Source organism: Pogona vitticeps, chromosome 10 (genome assembly GCF_051106095.1).
Source record: "Pogona vitticeps strain Pit_001003342236 chromosome 10, PviZW2.1, whole genome shotgun sequence".
Lineage (NCBI taxonomy): Eukaryota > Metazoa > Chordata > Lepidosauria > Squamata > Agamidae > Pogona > Pogona vitticeps.
The window spans coordinates 249,187-271,399 of NC_135792.1; the positions used below are offsets into that span (position 1 = coordinate 249,187).

Here is a 22,213-nt window from a genome sequence, read left to right on the forward strand (position 1 = left end):
GACTTGCTGTGATTTAGATTTCTGAACTGCCTTAGTATGGCTGATTTAGGCCTTATTTTTTAGTCTACTTGTGGCTGGTATTCCATTGTTTAAAAGTTAGCACTGTAATGTTATGGTAATAGTGGGCTGTAATGAACCTTCTTTTCCCCTGAACTTGTAAGGTGTTGATCAGGGAGCAAGAATCCATGAATTTTGCCCAAATTTGGTGTCCTCATATATTGGCTTTATGATGCTGGCACAAACTACTGGTTTATGGGCTGACGAGCAATTTGGATTCATCAAGAATATTTCAAGGACCAGTTTTTATAGTTTGCTTGAGCTCTTACTGTGGGTTCAGATGGTTGTTTTGTTGTTTGTTGTTCATTTGATTTATAGCCTATTAATGCTCTGTAGGAGTTTGATGTGACTAATAGGGTTCACAATAACACACATGTAAAATAATAAAAAATGACACATTTTAAAAAAGAAAATAATGCACGTTTGCTCAAATGGGCTAAACACAATGCAGGTAAGCAGTGGGAAACGTCAAACCTGAGACCAAGCAGGTTGCTTAGTGATGCCTTCAAGGCAAGGTTGGATGTGTGTGTGGAAAACAGGATCTTTAACAGAGAATGATTTTCTACATTTAAGCATTCCTACATCTGTGTTTTCATTTTGTACCTTCAACTTTATAACTTCAACACTGAGTTCCTTCCTTTTTTGGGGGGGGGGTGCATTTTGCCTGACAAAGGAATTTGTGATTGTGAAATCATGCACAGATTTTTAATGTGTATTGGTTAACCTAGTAAAGGTGTTACCACAATATACCTGTATTTTTCGCTCCATAAGACGCACCTTTCCATAAGACGCACCAATTTTTAAGAGAAGAAAACAGGAAAATATAATCTGTTTTCTTCGCTCCATAAGACGCACAGACTTTTCACCCCCCTGTTTTGTGGGAAAAAAGTGCGTCTTATGGTGCGAAAAATACGGTACATTTCAGCTAATTTTCTTCTTCTGTGCTGTTTTCAACTTAAGCCCACTAGATGGCACTCCAGAGGTTTCTTGAGGAAGTTAAATGTAAATGAGAGCAGAATGTCTCTCTTATCAGAAGGAGGGGAAGCGCTCTTCCTAAATATTCCTCTGTAGTCATTCCTTTCAGCATGCTGCTTTGAGAACAGAAAAGGAGTACACTAATAAACTTGAGTTATTTCAGAATACATACAGTACTGTATTTATAGATCTCCTTTGCAGTTTGTTTCCAAAAGCATCCATAGAGGCTTAATACGGGTGTAAAACAGCAGCAAACTAGAACAGCAGATAAAATTACAGTGTGAGGAAAGGCACAGAGTAACAAAGAAAAAACCAAGAACATTCATTTTTGCATGTTGACATTACTTGCTGGGTTCTCAGCAGCAAATTTGGGAAAGAGGGCTGAGCCCCCCCCCCCCCCGAACCATTGCTTTCTCGTCATGGGCAGCGTTGCATCTGCAGAGGTGGTGCTTCCTATGGAGGGGTAGGCTCTCAATGTGAGCAAGAACTCTTGAAAAAAAAAGGAACACATAAAATATACAAAGTCATGTGCTGCTTCTTTGTTCGTGCCAGAAGCCGTCCAGTGGTGCTCCTGGAGCAGCGTGGGGAAAAACTGCCAACAGGTGCTGTTCTTGCGTGGGGCTGCCCAAAAGTGTCCACGGTCCTCCCATTCTTTGTGGAGGCTCTTCTGTGTCTCCCATTCAAAGTCTTAATGGAACAGGATGTTCCTTCCTGCCCATCTGAAAATGACCAAGGAGGGTTCTTCAGCTGCCAAAAAGGGCTTTTCTTGAGTCCCCAGTAATCCAATACAAAGAGGGAAGGGGCTCCAGATTTCTTCTTTGGACTAACGGGACAGTCTTGGCCTTTAGAAGGAGGTCCTGTCATTTAGTTTCAAAGGCTGAGCCTCCTTGTCTCTGTCATTATTCTGTTCGTTTGCATAGTGTAATATTTTTTTTAAAAATACAGTTTATCCTGCAGAACACCCATTTTTTAAATAAATGGGTAACTCTTCTGCTTCTCTCCTCTCAGAGGAAAAGCTGGGGAGGTCTGCACTGTTCCATCGCACCACGAGTGAAAGATAAGCCCAAAGATAGAGTCTGCTAAATTGAGAGATGCAGGCCAGGTTTGACCCATGTTGTGATAGCATCAGTTTGCCAACAATTGCATTTAGTGTCTGGATGGTCTGAAGGATCTGAATGTGTGCATGATCTTTTCAGGTAGTTTTGTAAGTTGTAAAACAGAAGAACCGCAGTCTTATTTGTTTTTTCTCCTTCCCAGTCATTCCTGTATTCCATCAACCAGACAATCTGTCTGCGGTTGGATAGCATTGAAGCCAAGCTTCTTGCTCTTGATGCCACTTGCAAATCGCTGGAAGAGAAGTTGGACCTGGTAATGAACAAGCAGCACAGCCCCATCCAGGTCCCGATGGTGGCCGGCTCACCCCTCGGTGCAACCCAGACCTGCAACAAAGTGAGATGGTAAGGCAAAGGGGTGTGAAAAACCCATGTGAGGTCTCCAGGGCATCCTTCTGGAGCATGGGGGAAAATGGGTACCTTTCTGGGTAGCTGTCAGGAGCCTGATGTTCAGTTCAGAAGAAGAAAAACAGAGGAACCACAAAGCTGCTTGCTTTGTGGTTCTTTTGGGGTTCTTGCTCTATACCTTCTTGACTTAACCTGTGCCAGAGTTTTTCAGAGGACAAGTTCCAGAATCCCCCAGCCCGTGTGAATAAGAGACTGTGGGAGCTTATGTAGGTTACGTTACAGATGGAATGTCCTAGCTCCTTTTTTTAGAAGTTCAGGGATCTTTGAAGAAAGAATTTAGTGTCCTGAGAGGAACAGCATTTGTGTTTTACAGCAAGCTTCTTGTGGTTGGCAGTGTGCATGCAATACTTAGTGGCATCCTGGAAGTCAGAGAAAGCCTAGGAGGGCAGGCAGGATTTGGAAGGCAAGTTTTGGCACCTCCTGATGGTTTCTGCATCCCTTCCTCCTGTGATTAACAGAAGCAGAATCTATGCTCATTAAGAAATTGGTGTGCTCAGTGTTGCCCTAAAAACACCCACGTGTACATGCACATGTATTAAAGGGCCACTGTATTTCGGCCTTCATGTGCTTCTTTTTAAAAACAGCAACTTTATAACTCATACATAAAGATAGTTGTGGCAATTAATAATTTAGCCTTATCATCTATGGTTTAGTCTCTGTTTCTTTACTATGGTACTGGGGTTTGTATTTTGCTAGCTAAATTAATATAATGAAAGGAGTTGTGTTTCATCTTCGAGTTATGAGCCAGCCGAGAACTGTATGGCTTTTCCTTCCATAAAATGAGGTGTGTGTGTTTGTGTGTGTGTGTGTGTGTGTGTGTGTGTGTGTGTGTGTGTGTGTGTGTGTGTGTGTGTGTGTGTGTGTAAAAATGGGAAGTGTAGCCATGTTTATTATTTATTTACAGTGGTGCCTCACACAACGATGTTAATTGGTTCCAAAAAAATCAACGTTGTGTGAAACATCGTTCTGTGAAACACCATTTCACATAGGAATGCATTGAAAACCGGTTAATCCATTCCAATTGGAACGGATTGCCATCGTTCAGTGAAAATCCCCATAGGAAACATCGTTGAGTGAAACAATGTTTCCTATATTGGAATGTATTGAAGCCGACTCAATACATTTCAATGCCTTTGCGAAGTCCTTTTTCACTCCTGTAAAAGTGTCTTACAATGTTTGGACGCTGTTTTAAATGATTGCAATGGTTAGTCCACCTCCTGAAACCTATGCAAATTGATTTTGGTGTTGTTCTGACACTTTGTTAATTTATGATGATTTTTTGTTTTTTCCATTGGAAACCATTAGACAGACCATCCAATGGTTTCCTATGGAGAAAAAACAAAAAAATATCATAAATTAACGAAATGTCAGAACAACACCAAAATCAGTTTGCATAGGTTTCAGGAGGTGGACTAACCATTGCAATCATTTAAAACAGCATCCAAACATTGTAAGACACTTTTACAGGAGCGAAAAGGGAGGTCGTTGTGTGAAAATCCCCCATAGGAAACATCGCTGTGTGAGGCAGCAAATTTGACAGAAAAAGGCATCGTTGTGTGAATTCATCGTTGTGTGAGGCACTCGTTGTGTGAGGCACCACTGTATTTATTTGATTTCTATCCCGCCTATCTGGTCTTATTCGACCGCTCTAGGCGGCTTACAATGTTGTCCTTTTGCAACAGAAGCCGCAAGTGTGAATGGCTCTGTTGAATTGTGAGCACCTGTAGGAAGTAGAGACTATTAAGACTTGAAGTCTAGTCTATCAGCCTTTTCCTCTGGCTCCAAGATTATCTTCCCTTTCAAGGATGATCACAGCTTCTAGTGTGTGAAAGATGACAGTGCTATCACCTTTTCACTGCAGGATGGCTCCATATGGCCCTCTGCTGTAGCCACCCTGCTTTTTTTGATGTATTAGAAATTCTGTGTTGGGGCAGAATCAAGCTCAGGTTCCAAGCCTGTTGGCCATGATCCATAGTATGATGCCGCTGCGTCTGCATGCCCAGTAAGCTTACCATTTCTCAAGCAGCACTTCATCAGCCTGCACAAAAAATGGGCTTTCAGCCTCTGTGCAGTTACTTTCACACTGGTGTGCAAGAGTCATATCCTTTGCCATGAAGTGTCACAACTTTTTTGCTCATCCTGACTTGTTGCTAATATGTACCTGGCTGAAGAACAGGGATAGTTTATCATTTTCTTGATGTTGAAAAAGCAAGACTCTTGCTTCTACAACCTTTCAAAGCTTGCCAGTGTATCTCTTTTCTCATCAGAACTTGAGCAATTAAACTGCATAACTTTTGACTAATTGTATCACCAGACTTCTTTGGGAGAGCTTGTGTCCTGCCACAATTCACAGAGTCTCAAATTTATGCACAGAACTTGACACTCTGCCTGCCTGACCTTTTCCAGCCAGCTTCACGGAAGGAAGGAACAAGAGTTCTCTTTCAGAAGATCATTCCTTCCCTGACAAAATGATGCTTTGCTCCATGTATCACCAGTGTAAGATTGGCCAGTAGGAAAGGGGTCCTGGTTTGTCCTGCACTCTCAGCGCAATCCTGGCCTTCTTTGCTTGAAGAATGTCAGGCAGAACCAAAAAATTAAAATAAATAAATAAAGAAGACAAAAATGTTGTGGCACCTTAAAGGATAACCGCTATATTTCAATGGGAACTTTTGTGGAATATCGTCCACCTCTTCAGAAGCCCAGAAGCCCCAAAGACACTCTGCAGTGTCATCTGTCTAGCTAAACAGTGTGTGTTGCATGGAGAGACTGGTATTCAAGGGTTGCGGCACTTTGTCGTGGAGCTGGCTATCGTCAGACAGCCTCCTTTACCTGGTGGTTGGTGTGGGAGCAGTGCTAGCCCTCCTGCCTCTGGAGAAGACTCAATGTGGGTACCCATCGCAGAGGTGCGTGGAAGAGTTTTCTGCTCCACTGGTTCCACTCTCCCATTCCTGTCCCCCAGAACTTGGGAAGTTACTCTTGAGGATTGCAATTTCGCAAACTCCCATCTAGCATAACTGAGGAATTCTGGAAATTGTAGACCAAAAAGTAACTTTCCCAAGGATCTTCCCATACCCTGCCAATCCTTTGGAATTTGGAACAGTTTAGCTTTGAGTAGCACTTTCTTAAGGGAGGTTTCTCAGTTGCACATTGGAGGGATTGTAACAGGAGCCTGTTGTTTGCAGCCATAGGTGGCCGTGTGTCTATGCACTCATGCACACATATGCTTTGTAGGTGTAGCTGAGCAATATGAGGTGTGAATTGTTCTCAAGATCCACCAGATTGGGTGTGTTAGCCTTTGATTAATGGCATGTGGCCGGCAGTGTTTTTTGGTTAATGTCAGCTGGAATGCATTTTTGGCTTTGCTTCCTGAAGTGCATGCACACCCTCTAGACTCCAGTTGTAGAAGTTCAGTCTTTTGTGATGTAGGTAGTAAGTGGAACAACTTGAGAAAAGAGTTCCAGAAGAGCTGCAGAAAATGGAATTATTGTTAACCTTTAATTTAATAATGCAGGTAAAGAAGACGTTGTGATGAGACTGCTGTGTGCATTGCCCTTGGGAAAGCCATGTGCAGATATGACCAAAAATACTGTCTCAATAAATGAAATTAATGGAAGCTTAGAACTCTAAAGGGAAAGTAATTAAATTATATATATATAAGTTTGCCATCAACAGCCATACCTTAGCCAGGCTGTTTTCTACTTATCAGCACTAAAGCCTGGTGCGTTTCCCCTTTCTTCCTTTTCTTTTATTTGAATCATAAAGATTTTCATTGATTGCAATAAACTCTCCCAGAGGCCTGACCAAGTGCTTTTAAAAAGGAAACTAGTTTGTCAGTATTAATCACAAAACTTTGATGTCTTAGTCTCATGGGGTGTGCAGTAATCCCCCCTTTTTGGACTAGCAGCTGTGGTAATTTACTGGCTCATGTGCTCAATAGTCAGTTTGCATCTGAATTCTTTCGCTCATTTCCTCTCCCCTGCGAGCCCCAAGCCTGCAGATGGGGGAGCTTTCTGCCACGCTGTCTGTCCCCTCCAGGCCACCGACTGGTACATGCGGAAGGGGACTCGTACTCCTCTTTGGTTGACCTGCACAGATGACTCTTCTGGTGTACAAACCTGACATATAGAGGATTCCTGGAAATGGAGAGCCTGGAGCATTGCATGAAGGCCAGACACCTTCAAGGGTTAGGCAGTTTTAAAGCAATTTTCATGCAAGGAAGGACCCTTCTGGTGGTTCTTAAGTTTTTAAGCCTCTTCGGTTGGAGAGGCTGCTGGCTGGTGTGGGCGCGATGAAACCCCATGTCTCCTGGCCTGCCTCCATAGAAGGCACAGTTTTCAGAAATACCTTGGGATGAGAAGATCACAGTTGTTCCCATTTTTGCTGTGGCAAAAAGGAGACTTGAGAGTAACTCCCTAAGGCTGCCCAGCCCAGCCCAGCCCAGCCCAGCCCAGCCTCTGTCGCTGGATTTCAGTGAAGACTGAAGGTGTCTGAGGATGCACTTGGGGAGTCCGGGCGGACGGGGGGGATTACCCGCTTAAATCCCAGTTTTTCCTTTCATTGGAATTTTGCATTTCTTGAACTTGGAGTAAAGGAGCCAAGCGTTCCGTAATCTGGTGTCCAATATATTACAATTCCTGGAAAAACGCAGCCCCTTCCAATGTGAGCATTTGGTGTTGAGTTTCACAAGGTCAGTTTATAGAATTAAGAAGAGCCGCTTAAAGCCAACATGCCTCTTGGAAATGAGAACAATTATTCATGCAAACATATTGCAGAATTAGATTTGTCAAAACTTCTTGAACTGACCGAAATCTGAACCACATCTGCTTCATACTTCCAGAGCCAGCTGCTATTAGCTAAATGGTTTCATTAATGAGCCATTTGTTTTTAAATTGTTGAAGGTCTGTGGAGCAAGTTGAGTGCTTCAAGCTATATTGATAGATAAATAATAAGATCAAATACGTAGGACTTCCTGGTTTTTATATGTGGCTCTAGGGGAATAAAGTGAGTGCATCAAGATTTTTAATGACGTCTCTTCAGGCAAAGAACAATAAGAAACTTTACAGTGCAGAAGATTGCTGTAAAAGAGTCTTGGACAATCTTAAAATCTCTGTAAGCCAAAAATCTTAATGAAAGGTTTAGAAGAACAAAAATTAACAAGGTGATAACCCTCGCTGGGAAGGAACAAATGGAAAAGCAGCAATACTGGAAAACAAGAGGGTGGCTGTTACTATATTCTGCTGTTGCCTGAGAATGATTGTGTCCAGTTCTGATCTGCCCCAACGATCAGTGCTAAGACGAGGTGAAAGGTCTTGGCTTTTACAAACCAGGAGGATGGGTTCTCAGTCTGTGCAACTTCCACTCTGTCCTCCTGAACACGTTCCTTTGGAAGGAAGGCTGAGGAACGGAGGAGCACCTGCGTTCCCTGCAGAAGGGCCCAGCCCCAGGCCCCAGCCGGCAGCGTCTCTGAAGCAGGCCAGAAGAACCCTGGAGAGCAGCCCTGGCTGGGGATCCGTGTTGCTGGTACGAGAGGGCAGGATAGACCGAGGGGCTCTCACTGAGGGGAAGGCAGCTTGCTGTCTGCACAGTATGCTTCTAATGAGGGGAGGTGGGGGGGGCATTGGAGCTTCTCTGCAGCTTTCCCAAGGTCCCAAGGGAAGTTTCAGGCTCCAGGGTGTTTTGGGCCGAGAGGATTGGCAGTTTCTGGAGAGGAGGGCAGAGTCTGGACTTGCAAATGTTGACTTCTGAACGGTTCGCACAATACAAATTGTCTGTGTGCCGTTGCTTCTCTCTTTCTGGTAGACACAAGGCAAGTGCCCGTTTTTGTTCCATTGCCCTCCTTCTGCTTAGAAGGGGACGATCGCTTCCGTTTCCGTGCCAGTGGTAGGGCTTCTGTTGTGATTCTAATTCTCTGCTCTTCAGCATGAAATAGATTTGTACCCATCATCAGGAGAAACATCCTGCTTGTCAGGGTTCTTTGACAGCGGAACAGAGGTAGTGGAACCCCCCCCCCGGCTGCCCCATTCTTGTAAGTTTTCAAGTTGTGGCGGTGCGGCCAGTGGTCAGAGGCCCTTGAATCGCTGGTTCCTGCATGACTGGGATCTGGGACTGCTGACCCTTTGGAACTCTGCAGTTCTGTGATTCGGGGAAATATTAAGTGGCCACATGATGTCTCAGATTTGGGGCATCACATGTAGTGAGGTTTGTAGGAGTACAGTTACCTGGTGCTGCTACAATTCTTATAGATTGACAAGTACAGAAAACATCATTTCCAGAAGTTTGAGGGCAGGTCTGGAGGCCTTCGTCAATGCTTAAGGGGGCTGCATTACTTCTTTCTAGCTTTGGTTAATAGTAAACAGAAGGGGGCAGAAATGCCTTATATATAAAGCTGGCCCTTTGGCATGGAGAACTCAAAATCTTTGGCAAGTACAGTTTTTGCACCTGGGAGCTGGGCTGAGATTCCAAATTTTAAAAGCTGCCTTGCTTGAAGTGTGCTTATAAATCAAGGTGCGAGGCCTCCTGGTTGTCCTCTAAAAAAGGGAGATGGGGGAGATCCTGTGGGTAATGATGGGGGAGGATGGATGTGGGGAACTGCTTGTCTACACAAAATATTTGGATGCTAAATAAGTCAGATGGCTTATCGCAAGCCAGATGATTCTGAATAGGCAGCATCTGTCCTCCATTTGGAATGTCCGCTGGAAGAAGAAGAAGACCCCGTGTACAGAATAAAGGCGTATATCCTGTAAAAAGTTAAGTTTAGCATGAAAAATGTGTGGTTAATTCCTGGAGTCCACTTAGTTTGTTTGGGACAAATTATGTGTAGTAAGCAGAGGGTTTTTGTTTGTTCATTTGTTATTTGTTTTTGTTTTTTTAAAGAAGAGGGGTTGGCCTGGTTTCCTTGAGGCCTGCAGAAATACCTCTGGGCGGGGGGGGGGGGGGGAGGGCACACAGCCTTGGGCCGGCTATTGCCCACCCCACGCCTGCCTGCCTGCCTGCCTGCCTGCTTTAAGACAAATCACATTACCTCCAGCGCTGGCTCGTCTCCATGGCAAGGTGGTCTTCTTGCCAGCCCCAGCCGTCTGATTAGAGAGCTAAAGCCAGCTCTTGGCAGACTAAGGAGGGCTGTTTGCTCCCTTCCCAGAGCCTTCTGGTTGGGCTGGAAAGGGACAAGCTTTGGCCAGGGGAAGGGACGGGCCGCTCCTTTTTCATGCCCATCCAGGTCTTGTACAGCCTGGGCTGGAGCAAGCTTCCTTTCCCCAGCCTTGGGATGGCTGAGCCTCTGGAACGTTGGCTGGATCCTGGCTCTCTAGAGGTACTGTTTGCTCTGGATAGTGACAGTGGGTTACGGGCCTGTGTTAAGTGGCCTCCCCCAGAGGCCATTGAGCAGACCATGGCCAACTTGGTTTCTTTCAAAAGCGTTTCCAGTTTGGTTGATAAAGGTGGACTTCGAAAGAGGCCATTCCCCCCCCTGCCTGTGCGCGTGCTTGCCCCTTCAGGTGTGTGTGGGGGTCTTTGTAAGGCTTTTTCTTAGGGGATTAACTCAACACAAATGTCTCTGTGTAGCCACATTATTTTGACCACCCGAAGGGCCAGAAATAACCCCTCCCCTTTTGCTGTCTAGCTGCGCTGGAAGTTAAAAAGTATAGCTAAAATGTTTTGGCTGTTTTAATAAATACAACTCTTCTTGTCTGTCCGTTTTGCAAATGGATCCCAGTGCCATAAATCTTCCAGCTTCATGAGTCACCTTGGGAGGGCGGCTGATATGGATTGGCTTCTGGCCTTAAAGGGCAGAATCCTCACCATGGCTCTAATGTCTGACTTGCTGTCATGACGCTCAGGACCCGAAGGGAATTTTCTAGGAACAAAACTAGAAACGGCCCTGGGGAGGCGGAAGCAGGTTGTGGCCTGTGCCGGTCAGCTGGTCCCCAGGAGGTGGGTGGTCAGTCGCGTGAATGGAGTCCAGCTCTTGGAAGGACCGTCGCCTGCCGTTGTCCAGCCTGAGCGTGGACTGAAGGAGAGTTGTGGACCTGTTTGCTCCAGCTTTTCCTCCTTTGGACTTGGCCTCCTTGGGTAGATCAGGCAGCAAGCCAACTCCAAGAATGTGTGGCTTTCCACAGTGGCTGCCGTGAAGAGCCCTGCTGAGCTCTTGCAACCTCAAGGCCACGGCTCCCTTGATCCTGTTGCACTCCGATTGTGTAGGGCTGGCGTGCCCGTTGAGGCTAGCCAGGAAACCTCTGTCTGCCTTGGGAGTCCACACCCCAGAGAGGTCTGAAGCATGACGTTTTCATTTGGGCTGATTGCAGCCTTAGGGTAGCTTGCCGCGGTGGAACATTTATAATTTGGGAATTACCTCTTGAGTGAGGTCTTCACCTCCATATTCTGCAATATGCAGCCGAAAGAGGTGGAAGAGGACTGAGTTGATGGAGCTGATTGCATCCCTTCAGACGAGGAGGGAAAGGTGTGACTCTGCATAGAGGTTTGTTTGGTGAAGCCCTAGGTAAGAAGCTCAGAGGATCCCGGAGGCTGGCTCAGGCCAAAGGTCTCTGTCGCCCAGTCTTCGGTTGCCACAGCAGCCAGCCTGAGACCCTGTAGGAATCCCAAGGGGAAGGAGGGTGCCTCCATCTCGGGCCGGCAGCAGATGATTACGACACTCTTGGCTAATCTGAAAAATGGCCTTGATTCTCTGTTCTGCATTCTTAACACTGAGGAGCATATAGGGTGGTATTCATTAAGCCGGTGTAAGGGAATTGGTTGCTAGCCAGAGCCTGGAAATCCCACTGCCCTGCCCTCCCTCTCCCGCCTGGTAGTTCTGCCAACATTGGTTGGGTGTGAGGCTGCCAGAAGGGTTCCCCTTTGCCCAGCGGGTTTCCATCTGACTTTTTCCTGGCTCACTTTTCCACCCCATCTGCCTGGCCCGACTCCAGCGTTTACCTTGGGAAAGGTGAAATGTCAGATGGCGCCTTCTGGCTCCCCACCAAGCCAGGAAAGATGCCTTGAGGAAGGAGAGGAGGTTCCAGGCAGATTGGAGGGGGCCGAAGGCCTGCTCCTGTCATTGGCTGCCTGCTGGGGGATGGATGTGGGTCTCTCTCTCTCTCTCTCTCTCTCTCTCTCTCTCACACACACACACACACACACACACACACACATACACACACAAGGGCAGACATTTTTCCATGTTGAAAGTCACCTCCGGCAGGAATGTATTTATGAAAGACTAACACTTTTTCCTCTCCTTAAAACCCAAAGGCCAGCAGAGGACACCCTCCCAGTGTTGTCACTGGTTTGATGCCTTTGTAGATGAGGGAGGCTCCACCTGTGTGAAGCTGGCATCCACAGGGCACTGGCAGATGCCTCTGCGAGAATAAAACCTCCACCCTCCCTTTTCTTCCTTCTCCCTTTTGTGTCCAAACAGACTGGGGGGAAAAAGAAAGCTGGCAATGATCAGCTGTGATGGCAGGGTTTCATCTTCACTTTCCTGAGTGTGTAGATTCTCGAAATATGGTTTTGAAAGAAGAAGGCTCTGGAACTGCCTGCAGTTCATTTTCCTTCTGGTTTTCTTTGCAGAGGAGTCGAGATTATTGTTATAGACCTTATTATTATTGTTACCACGACTGCTGTTGCTGTTGTTGTTTTACTTCCATGCGGAAAAGAAGTGGCTTTGTTGTTTGTCCCTAATTTTGGCCATCGTTTCCTTCTGTCTGTGCCTATGACTAACAAATCGTCCTGTCAACTTAATTTGCTTTTCTATCAGTCCGACCCTCTGCATCCATCAGATACCACCATGATGTGTATGGGAAGAAAAAGCTGGCAGGAGCTGAGGGTCTGCGTGACTAATGCAGGAAATAGTTGTCTCTCTAAACTGGGAGCCAAGCTAAGCAGCCGAGACACAGATCAAGTCGAGAGAGGCCTTCTCGCTTGCTTGAGGACGAGTGCCGTGCCCTGTGCCATGAGGCGGCAGCTGCGAGCAGCGTACTCCTAGCTAGGATCTGTGTCTGAGGAACGTGGGAAGGCTTGTGCCGCTTCTTCTCCATCTTTGGTAAACCCAGATTTGAGTTGGTTGATTCTGACCTGTAGCAAACTGTAGTTGGTCTTACCCAAATCTTGAAAATTTGGTTTGCTGAAGAACAGGATTGGGAACTTTGAAGTCTGCAGCAGAAGGGGAAGAGAAGGCAAGAGTTTTGTGCGCATGTGTACATGCCTGAGCTTTATTTGGCTTATATCTCTGTGTTCTACCTCAAAGTCAAAGCATCTCATACAAGGTCTGAGGGACAGGTCTAGAATGCCAAGAGTTGCCATTTGCGTGCATGCCAGGCGAGCGATTGTGTATTTCCCTCCCTCAGAGAGCCTCCTCCCTGAAAACGAGGGGGGAAACGTTGATCGCCTTAGCCACCCGGCTCGTTTTGCCCTTCCTGCAGAGCGATAGGCTGCACCTTGCCCGGCGTGTCGGTAGCCATTCTCTCTCTCTCAGTCTCTCTCTCTGGACCTGCTGGTCAGTCTCTTGTGTAACAGCCTTCTGCAATGGGTGCTTTCAGCCTGTTTATGTGAAGAGCCATTTCAGCTGAAAGAGTCCCCCCCCCCCCCGGTCCACCGGCCTGCCAGGTTTGCTAATGAATCCAGCACATGCGGCATCAATGGCTGCATTTAGAAGTTCACCCGTTCACGGAGCTTCTTCCACCCTGTCTTGGCTCTTGGCATCTTTCTCTGTACAGACGAGGCTCTGAGGGAGTGCATCCTGCACGTCGCTCCAGTCAGGGAGGAGGTCGTTTGCCAGAGTTCTTGCTGAGCTGAAGAAGGAAATGTGCGGCCCGGTTCCATGTGTCCCTTTGGAAAGGGAGCATGAGGGTGGCGGCTGGGGACGGGGGATGCTGGGCAGGGAGCAAAAAGTCGCCACAGTGCGGAGGATCCCATAACCCTCTGCATGTGCTAAATTAATTACTAATGGCTTATATCAGGGCATTTTTTTCCTCCTTTCATTTTTAAGTTGTTTTAAGTTAATTAAATGCCATCAGGCACACTTGAAAATGGTCCACAAAAATGAATTAGATCTTTAGAAAGAAGGACTTTCCCATTTTATATTAATTTTCATTTTTAAGATTTCCTATTCAAAGGAAACCACAGAATATGAGCCAAAGCCTCAGGTCTCCATAAATGGAAGCTTAATTTTATTGCATTTATCTCTATGGCTGCAATTAATTATTCAGAATGTTCATTAAAATTACAGTCCTGGTAAGTGACATTTTTGAAATGGGCATTCTGAGTTTATTGAAATTGAAGGATGGGGTGATAAAGAAATGGATGTCCAAAGGCAGAGCATAAAGTGCCTCAAAGGAGCTTCAAAGAAAATGCCCCGTTAGAAGTGGGTGAGAGGGACCTGGCCTGTGGCTCCATGGGAAGCAAAGCAGGACGGAGGAGCCTGGCCTCGGCCGGAATGGTTTGGGCCCCAAAGGGCCCCCCCCCGTGTGTGTTTGTGTTTGTGTGTGTGTATTTGGATCCCTTGACAGATCTGGCTGTGCCACCTTTGCCTGATAAAGAAAGCACTGATGCTAAAATGATAAACACTTCTTACCTGCCTCTTCCTTACTTCCTTTCCTCCCTTCCCATTTCTACTGGTAAAAATAACCCCTTGCTGGGAGCTCTCTTGCGGGTCTGAAGGGAGACCATCCGTTACTCTGCAGGAACTGGAGCCGTCTTTGGCTTTTGGCACCAACCAACTCCTCCCTCCCTGCTGTGTGCTCTGAGATGATTGAAAAAATGGAAGAAATTCTGCCAGAGGTCAGGGGGCATTACATAATTCCAGCAAAGCAGGCAGCTGCTTGAAAGAATTATAAATTCTAGGAATGGGACCGAGGCGGAATATGATGGATTACAAGCTTTAGCACACAGTGCATAGTAAACAGCCTTGAAACCGAAAGAGGGAGAAAGCCATGCTTAGAATGTCTTTTGTGGAGGGATGTAATAAAATTCCAAGTGTGGACTAATTAATGACCCAAGTGTTGCTTTCTTTTCCCATTCCCTGATTTCTCTTTCTGTTTGTTCTCTTTGTAGTGTCGTCCCTCAGACCACAGTAATACTCAACAATGACCGTCAGAACTCCATTGTAGCCAAGATGGTAGGACAGGAAGAGCCATTGAACAGAGCAGCAGATTCGCTGGAAAATATCCTGAGCAAGTAAGTAATGGCTGCTCTCTAATAGCTTCCCCTGGTTAGAGACCCGGGGGTGGGGGGTGGGGGGAGACGACAGTGCTGGCTTGCAGCCCCTGTCCCAGCGGTTTGAATCCAGTGTCTATTCCAGCCTCACTGAGACCTTTAGCAAACACACACACACACACACACCGTCCCCACTGACAGCATCTCTGATTCTGTTTGGCTCTTTGTGGGCTTTATGGATTTCCCCTCCCTCACCTTGGAAGGCTACCTGTCCTAGGAAATAAGACGGTTTGTGTTCTTTGGGCTCAACAACATTGCCTTAGTTTTCTGATACCAAAAGAGTCTGCCGTTGAGTCTGCAAACAACCCAGCTGGTTGCCTTAGTCTGTTGCGGCAGATTGAAATCAGTCAGGTGGTTTCCCCACCACCACCACCACCACCACGATGTTTCCACCAATTCCTCCTCTCTCTTTCCCTTTCCCCTACCCCAGCGCTGTCCCCGGGAGAAGGCAGAACACCATTGTGGTGAAAGTCCCGGGGCATGAAGACAGTCACAACGAAGACGGGGAGAGCGGCTCCGAAGCCAGTGACTCCGTTTCCAACAGCGGCCAGTTGGGGAACCAGAATATCGGGAGCAACGTGACCCTCATCACCCTGAATTCCGAAGGTAGGTGGGTCTCATGGTTTGAGCTCTGTTGCCGGAGTAGCGCTGGCGTGTCAGGGCGGCTGTATTCTTGGGGTTCCTTTCCACGCCTCAGTTTCAATGTACATCTGCACAAAGTAGTTGTCACCTCTGTGGCCTGGCAAAGCAAACTGACCCGTTTGCTTCATTTGCTGCTCAGCAGCAGCCGTGCTGCTTTTAAGTTGCATCTGATCCTTCTTGGACCTCTTCAGAGGCCTCTCTGTTCTCCCTCCCAGGAGTTAACGGAGCCACGCTGAGGTGCCCTCTGGTTCTTTCTTACGCTGTCAGCTGGGTTTTCTGTTGAGGAAGGAAAGAATGATAGGCCTCGGGTTTCTTTCCAGTTGTCAAGAAGGGCCCTTATCCGCCCGACTGGACTGTCACTCAGCCCCTATGCTCTGTGATTCTGAAGCAACAGACAGGAGAAGACACGCAGGCATCCTGAGCAATGTTAAACCCAAGTGTTCCGCTTTTTGCCCTTCCTTGGTCCAAATTGACCTTCCTTCCATTCATGGAACTTTCCCGGAACAGAGTTCTTTTTTTAAAGAGACCCCCGTTGTCTCAACAGATCAAGAGCACTTGATTTCAATTTCAAATACTATATGAGGCCTTCAGAGCCGTGACCTAATTCTGCGGTTGTGCCTCAGAGCTGAAATGCTGCCCTGTGAAAACAACTCCACTTCTCTAGGAAGCAACAGAATGTACCAGCCCTGCTGCCTCCTGTAACTCATTATGCCCTTCTCTTAATGTGGAACTCCTCTGAAAGTAAACAGTTACTTTGGCAACTCTAAACAATATTTTTCAAAAACAGGAAATTCCTATCAAAAATGTATTGTTTATGGGATAGCCTTGTCAGCATTTTCTCTGCTTCCAAAAAACCTCCCCAAATCTCTTAAAAATCAACATCCCTGGAATGCAGCCATTTGGAACATGCCTCTAATAATACTCTTTTTTGTGCTGTATGTATGTATATATTCGAAAATTAAAAATAGGTGCAGCGATCAGTTGAGCAACAGATGTGTCCAGGAGTGTGCAGAGCAGCTGGTGTGTGTTTGTGTGTGTGTGTGTGGTCGGTCTGGGGCAGGCATGTGAGAGGCCTTCTCCTTGTTAAGATGGTGGCTCTTCCACTTCAGGATGCGGCCTGAGGGGCCGGCGGAGGGAGCAGCTCGCACAAGGGAGCATTCCTCCTTAGGACGGACACCCTGCCTGGCTCCTCCTTTGTGTGGAATCCCCATATGGGAGGAAGGCTTGTTCTGTCCTCTCTGGTGTGTGTGCTGACTTGCCAAAGGGAAGAAATGCTTTGTACCGAGGCCACCCTTCTCCTGCATCCGTCTGAAGTGGGACATCCCCGGCAGAGTTGCATCGTCTCCACGGGAGCTTGGAAAGCTCCTTTCAAGAAGAACCGATATGAGGCCAGGCTCGGCCCATCCATGCTGGAGCCTTGGCAGGAGAACGCTCTGGGACCCAGCCGCGCCATGGCTGTTGCAGTCACCTTTTTGCCTTTTTCAGTGTGGGGTGAGGCATGAGGGAGATGAGGCTGGGAGAAGAGTCAGCTCCTGGCCCAGAAGGTTCCCATATTAGGTTTTCCATCAGTTTCCTTTTTCTCCCCCTCCACTTGGCCTCATGTCTTTGGGGCGCAAGGTCAGTTGGTTCTTTCTTGGGCCTCCACCTCGTCTTCCTTCCAAGCCGGGAAAGGTGTCGCAAGGAAGAACGGGGGGGGGGGGGGGGAGATGCTATGGGGACCTTGCCAGGGGGTGGGGACGGACGGACTCCATTCCTTTATTGACTCACCCTGGAACCGGAGAACCAGCCTACTGTCCTTCACACTTGATGCAGCTTTGCATCTGTTGAGGTAATCAAGAACTGAGGCATGGGCAACACCGCCAGGCAAGGGCCAAGCAAGGAGTCTGCCAGGATCCTGAAGGGGAGAGTCAGGGTGTCTTAGGCCATGCAAGTCAAGAGAGAGGGAGGTGAACGGAGTGGAGTGAGGGGAGCCTCGGACTCAGGGTTGAGGAGTCGTTGCAGGTGGACTCTGTAAGAGGACAAGCTGGAGCAGAGGACTAAGTGGGATCACTCAGCTTTTCAGAGACACAGGAGACCAAAGGTGCTTCTGAATTTGGGTCCCCCTCTGCCAGGTAAAGCAGGCATACCTACAGAAGCCAAATGCAAGCTGTTTCATTGAAGTTTATGGAGTATTATCAAACTGAGACGTAAGTAGTGCTTAGGTGGCACGATGGGGTCTGTGTTTTCCCAGTTTTTGCAAAGGTTCATTTGTGAATGGAATCTTGCCGCACAATAAATAAAGTTTCTCTCATTTTGTAATCCCATTTTTCTAAACATCAGGACAGCTGTTGTAATAGTGCAATTCTCTCAGCTGTTTATTTAAGGGAAGCAATTTCTAGTGGAGCAAAAAAAAAAAGGGAGGGGTTGTCACAGCCTGTCCGTTTCAACGTGATCCTTTGGCACAGACTTCCCTGCAGACAGATGTCAGCCTTTTAATAGGATTATTGTGTGCATAAATGACCCATCCAGCGAAACTCTCACTGATATGTATGAACTCTGGGAGAACCAAGATGAGTCGTGGGAACTGCCCTCGACTGAGGTCAGTGTGCTAAAAACCGGCCAAAGCAGCCTTTCGTCCATGCTGAGTCCCCCAAAGCAGCGACCCAACTTCTCATCTTTTCTATGTAAATATATTGTACACGTGGATGATGATGATGATGATTTAAGAGTGAGGCCCTGAGCCCTGGGGAACCAGGAGATGGAAGACCTGTCTTGTGTTTCTCTGAATGGAGAAGCTTTGTCCGTGCTGCAAGAGAAACTCTGCCCCACTGAGGACTTGACCTCGGTTGGAAGATGCCTCTGAAAATTAAGGTCAGCCCGTGCTCGGTAGGGATCTTGGCTGCCGAGCAGGCAGGCTTACTGTGTGTTTACAAAATATAACATCCCATCGCTCAGGTTCCAGCTGAGCAACCCAGGGCAATTGGCAATAATTACGAAACCAGGAGTATCAACAGAGAATAAGGAGCTGAAAACAGCATAAATGAGCAAAATTAAAACAAAGGCCAGTCAAAGCAGATGAACGACCGATGATGAGGGTCTTTGCCCGGAGCCGAAGAGGTCCAAGGCCTGGCTGCAGGGGCGCCTCTCTGCGGGTCGAGTTCTGTGACGGCTGCCCACACTCCCTGCAAAAGAGCTGGCAAGGGTCTCAAAATGTGGGCCATCAGGATTGAGGCAGGCTGCTTCCCTTCAGAGAAAGACCCCCTGCTTTTGATCTAATATGCGCTGATCAGACAGGAAGGCTGTCCCTGAGCCTGGTGGAAGCCCAGCGTCCTCTTCCGCAGAAGCGTGTTTCAGCAAGTGAGAACGGAAGGGCAGCTTCTAATTCATTTCAAACCACCCTCTCTGTGTTCTTGCAAAGGCTCCCCCCCCCCGCCCGCCTGCTCCGTGTTGAACAGTTTGTAGAAGTTTGGCATGTTGCTTCGTGTGCGCCTGGGCTTCCATCTGCTTTGGCTACTTTTTCCAAACAATGTGTGTTTTGGTGACAGAGGTATTCTTGATTGAGTATAAATGTTTGCTTTAAAAATTAATTGTTACAAATGGCAGCACAACCTGTCAAATGGCTTAGCAAAGCATTTTGTCCCACGCCAGCATTTATCAGCACGGACGGAGGCTGAGCTTTTCCGAAAACAGGGGAAACATTCAAACTTTTTGTACAGCAAGGTCATATTTTCTTCTTCAGGGAAATCAGAGGTCAGGATGGAATAGGAGAAATGTTTCTTTCAGTTTGCCACAATTAATATCAGTGCCGCCGCCTTCTTCTTCTTCTTCTTGACATTTATTAAGCTGTATTCATAAGCCCTTTCCGGTTTTCTAGGGAGTATAAGACTAGTGAAACTGGGGACAGGAATCTGAGAGTACACAGGTGAAAGAAGGAGGGAACTCTGTGAACTGGATCTTGCGCGACCGGCAGCCAGTCACATCCAGCCTTCTGTAGCATCAGTTTGCAACCTGTGGCCACAGTGTTCCATGGTGGGACACAGAAGTAGAAGCAGAGATTGCTATCTGAGCTTCCCAGTTGTAATGTAGATTTTGATCGCATTTATAAAACTAAGCAAATGCAGATCCATCTGGTAATTTTAAAAAAAGAAGAGATTAGCAAAGAATAGTAACCAGATTGGTTACTATTGTTTGGCTAATTGAATACTGAAGTTGGACTTTCCAATTGATTCCAGATGTGCAAAGGACAGCCCGAAGTGTTATGTCAGCAGATGGACCCGTGGAGAGAGTTGCACAGTTTAACACGCATTTGGAAGGAATTTTACAATATTAGGAATTTGTGATAGGGGCAAAATACTATTATATTATGTTAAATTAACTATTGTAAGTTAAGACACTAAATTACATGATGAATAGAAAGTTGAATTGAAACTGGTTTTAAGACATCCGTTTCAAAGGGTGTATTGAAGAGCGCTTAATAGGAAATGGACCTGGAGCTGACTCTTCCCAGAGATCCTCTTATCGGTCGTTTTGAATAAAGGAGGAAGAAGGGCAGCTGGTGTTCCAGCCAGCGGGGAACTTCCTTGTGCTTCCCATCGAGGTGAGTGGCTCTGCCAAACAGAAGCCTGCCCCAGCTGAGCCCCCACAGAGGGCTTTGTTATCGGAGAACTGCTTACCTACCTCCCACGTCCACTTCCTTGGATGCTGTCGTTGGCCACCTACAAGGAAAGAACACACCATTTATCTTTGAACAGCTCTCTGTAGAGGGAGGTGAGCCTAGTAACAGGGTACGTTGGGGGAAATAACCGCCATTAGGGTTATTTTCCTAGCAGGATAATTTGTTTCATCAAAAAACCCCTTTCCAAATTGCCCACGACCGCCTCCTGCTGATCTCTGTTCCATTCCTGTCCTGTGAGGTGCTTGGAGGTTTCGGGGAATGGCTATAAAGGGGCCCCTGGGTGCCCCGGCGGCTCCCCTGGCGTGTGTCCCGTGGGCTCTGCAGAGGCTTGGAGAGGCTAAAGATGAATTCCTTGCCGTTCCCCCCCCCCCAAGAGCGCCAAAGGTGCTCCTTCCATTGGACATTGGCTGGTAACTTGTTCCATATGTTGAGAACCCTTTGGGTGATATCGTTTTGCCAAAACAATTTGTGTTCCCAGTTTCCAAAGGTTGAGATCATTTTCCTTGGATTTGTTTTCTTGATCATTTTTGAAGAGCTTGTCAGTTTCATAAATCTTCTTCCATCCTGTAAGGAGACAAAAAAACAGTTAAGTCAACAGCCATCCATTTGTCCTGGCCAAGGATAATACGTCAAATGGACAAACAGCCAGTGTTACGGTAGAACTTGCTTGCCAATCACAGAGAGGCTGCTTGCGTGGTCTGTGTGTCTGTGTGTGCACACGCCGTGGGCCTTTGGGGAAGTTAATGGAAGATTAAGGCTGTGAGGTTATTTCTCCTCTGTGGAACAGTCGTGCCCTTGATGATTGAGATGGGGACTGATACAGTAGTTATGAACAGATTAAGAGCAGCTCTTCTTTCTTGAAGGGAAACATAGTAATAGAATAGGTCCATATCAGAGGGTGCTTTTTCATTCACGGTGGCTCTTCACTTGAAGGGGGCCGCAAGCCATCTGCTGGGCTATCGCAGATGGATTAGTTGCTCTGCAAGCCTGGCGTCTTGTTCTCACCTTATGTAAATTGTGGGCAGTACCAATCAAGATGCCTCAAACACTTGCCGTTTTGTTGATGTGGGTAGATTGCCATCAAAGCAGTTTGCAAGTGTTTCATGCCTTCGTTGCTGTGGCCAGTTGGTCACAATTGGAAACGACAAGCCTCTCGCTGTTTAGCTAGGCTGGGCGGCGGGTGCGTAAATCTGCAGACCAGAGGAGCTAGAAATCCGAGGCTCTGTTCCCCAAGTGACCACTTTCTCCCGCACTTGGTTCCGTTGGCTTTCGAAGGCTTTTGTGGCCATCTGGGCAGTTCCGTAGCGCCACCTCTACTGCTGCATGCACTTCAAGAGCGAGTGCCAGGAACGCACTCTGGTTTTGGATTCATCTGGCCCTTTAGATGTTTTGCACTGTGTTTCCTTTGTCAGTGTCATCTTTCTTGGTGCTTTGGAAATAATTATGATTACCCCACCCACCCACCCGCCTCCTGATGAGACAGCGTATGCCTCTTTCTCTTTTACTGTCTTTATCCCTAAAACATTTTGGCTGCAGCGTGCCGTTTCATGGAACGGTAATGGTGAAATTGATGCTCACAAAGAAGCTGGAGTCCGTTGTGGCCTCTTTCGGAATCTGTTTTACTGACAATAAATGGCCTTCTTCTTCCCTTGCATTTAAGGGATAAAAACCAGCATGGCCTATCCTGTTTATACAGCAAAAAATGTCCCAAAGGAAAGAATCTTTCTATCAGTTCTATTGTGCCTGATTAAATGCAGTTTTTTTTTAAAAAAGTCTAGCAGCTTTTTATAAAAAAAGCAACAGAAAGGGCTTTCACATTTCAAAGGATGTTGATGCTGAATTAAAAAGGTATGTGTTTAATGTAAAACTACCTTTTAATTTATAAAAAAGACACTATTTGAATAGTGCAGGAAAATTGGTAGAGAGATTTGTCAGTTTTGTGGGCTTTGAACGGTATATTGCAAATGAAGCTTTTAGAGCAAATAAATACATTGAAAAGTGGTTCTTGGTGGCATTTTGTAAGTTAGGCTCTTGGCACACATTTAATGCTCTGAATAAAGTCCAGTGGGACCAAGAGAGTGTCCAGATTTCCTTTTCTGTGCACGCATTTTGCACATGTGCAAGTTTTTTTGTGCAGTCTTCACAAGCTCGCAGGGCCCTC

At 46.8% G+C, this 22,213-nt stretch overlaps 1 protein-coding gene across 2 annotated transcripts in view; it reads left to right on the forward strand.

Annotated features, from left to right (window-relative positions):
* BANP (BTG3 associated nuclear protein) overlaps positions 1–22,213 on the forward strand; it is a 97,533-nt gene that overhangs the window by 12,415 nt on the left and 62,905 nt on the right. For both annotated transcript variants that reach the window (XM_020788307.3, XM_020788306.3), the window contains exons 4-6: positions 2,290–2,489; positions 14,595–14,717; positions 15,187–15,362. In XM_020788307.3, the coding sequence (XP_020643966.1) occupies positions 2,290–2,489; positions 14,595–14,717; positions 15,187–15,362 (499 nt within the window). The remainder of the gene's footprint in view (positions 1–2,289; positions 2,490–14,594; positions 14,718–15,186; positions 15,363–22,213) is intronic.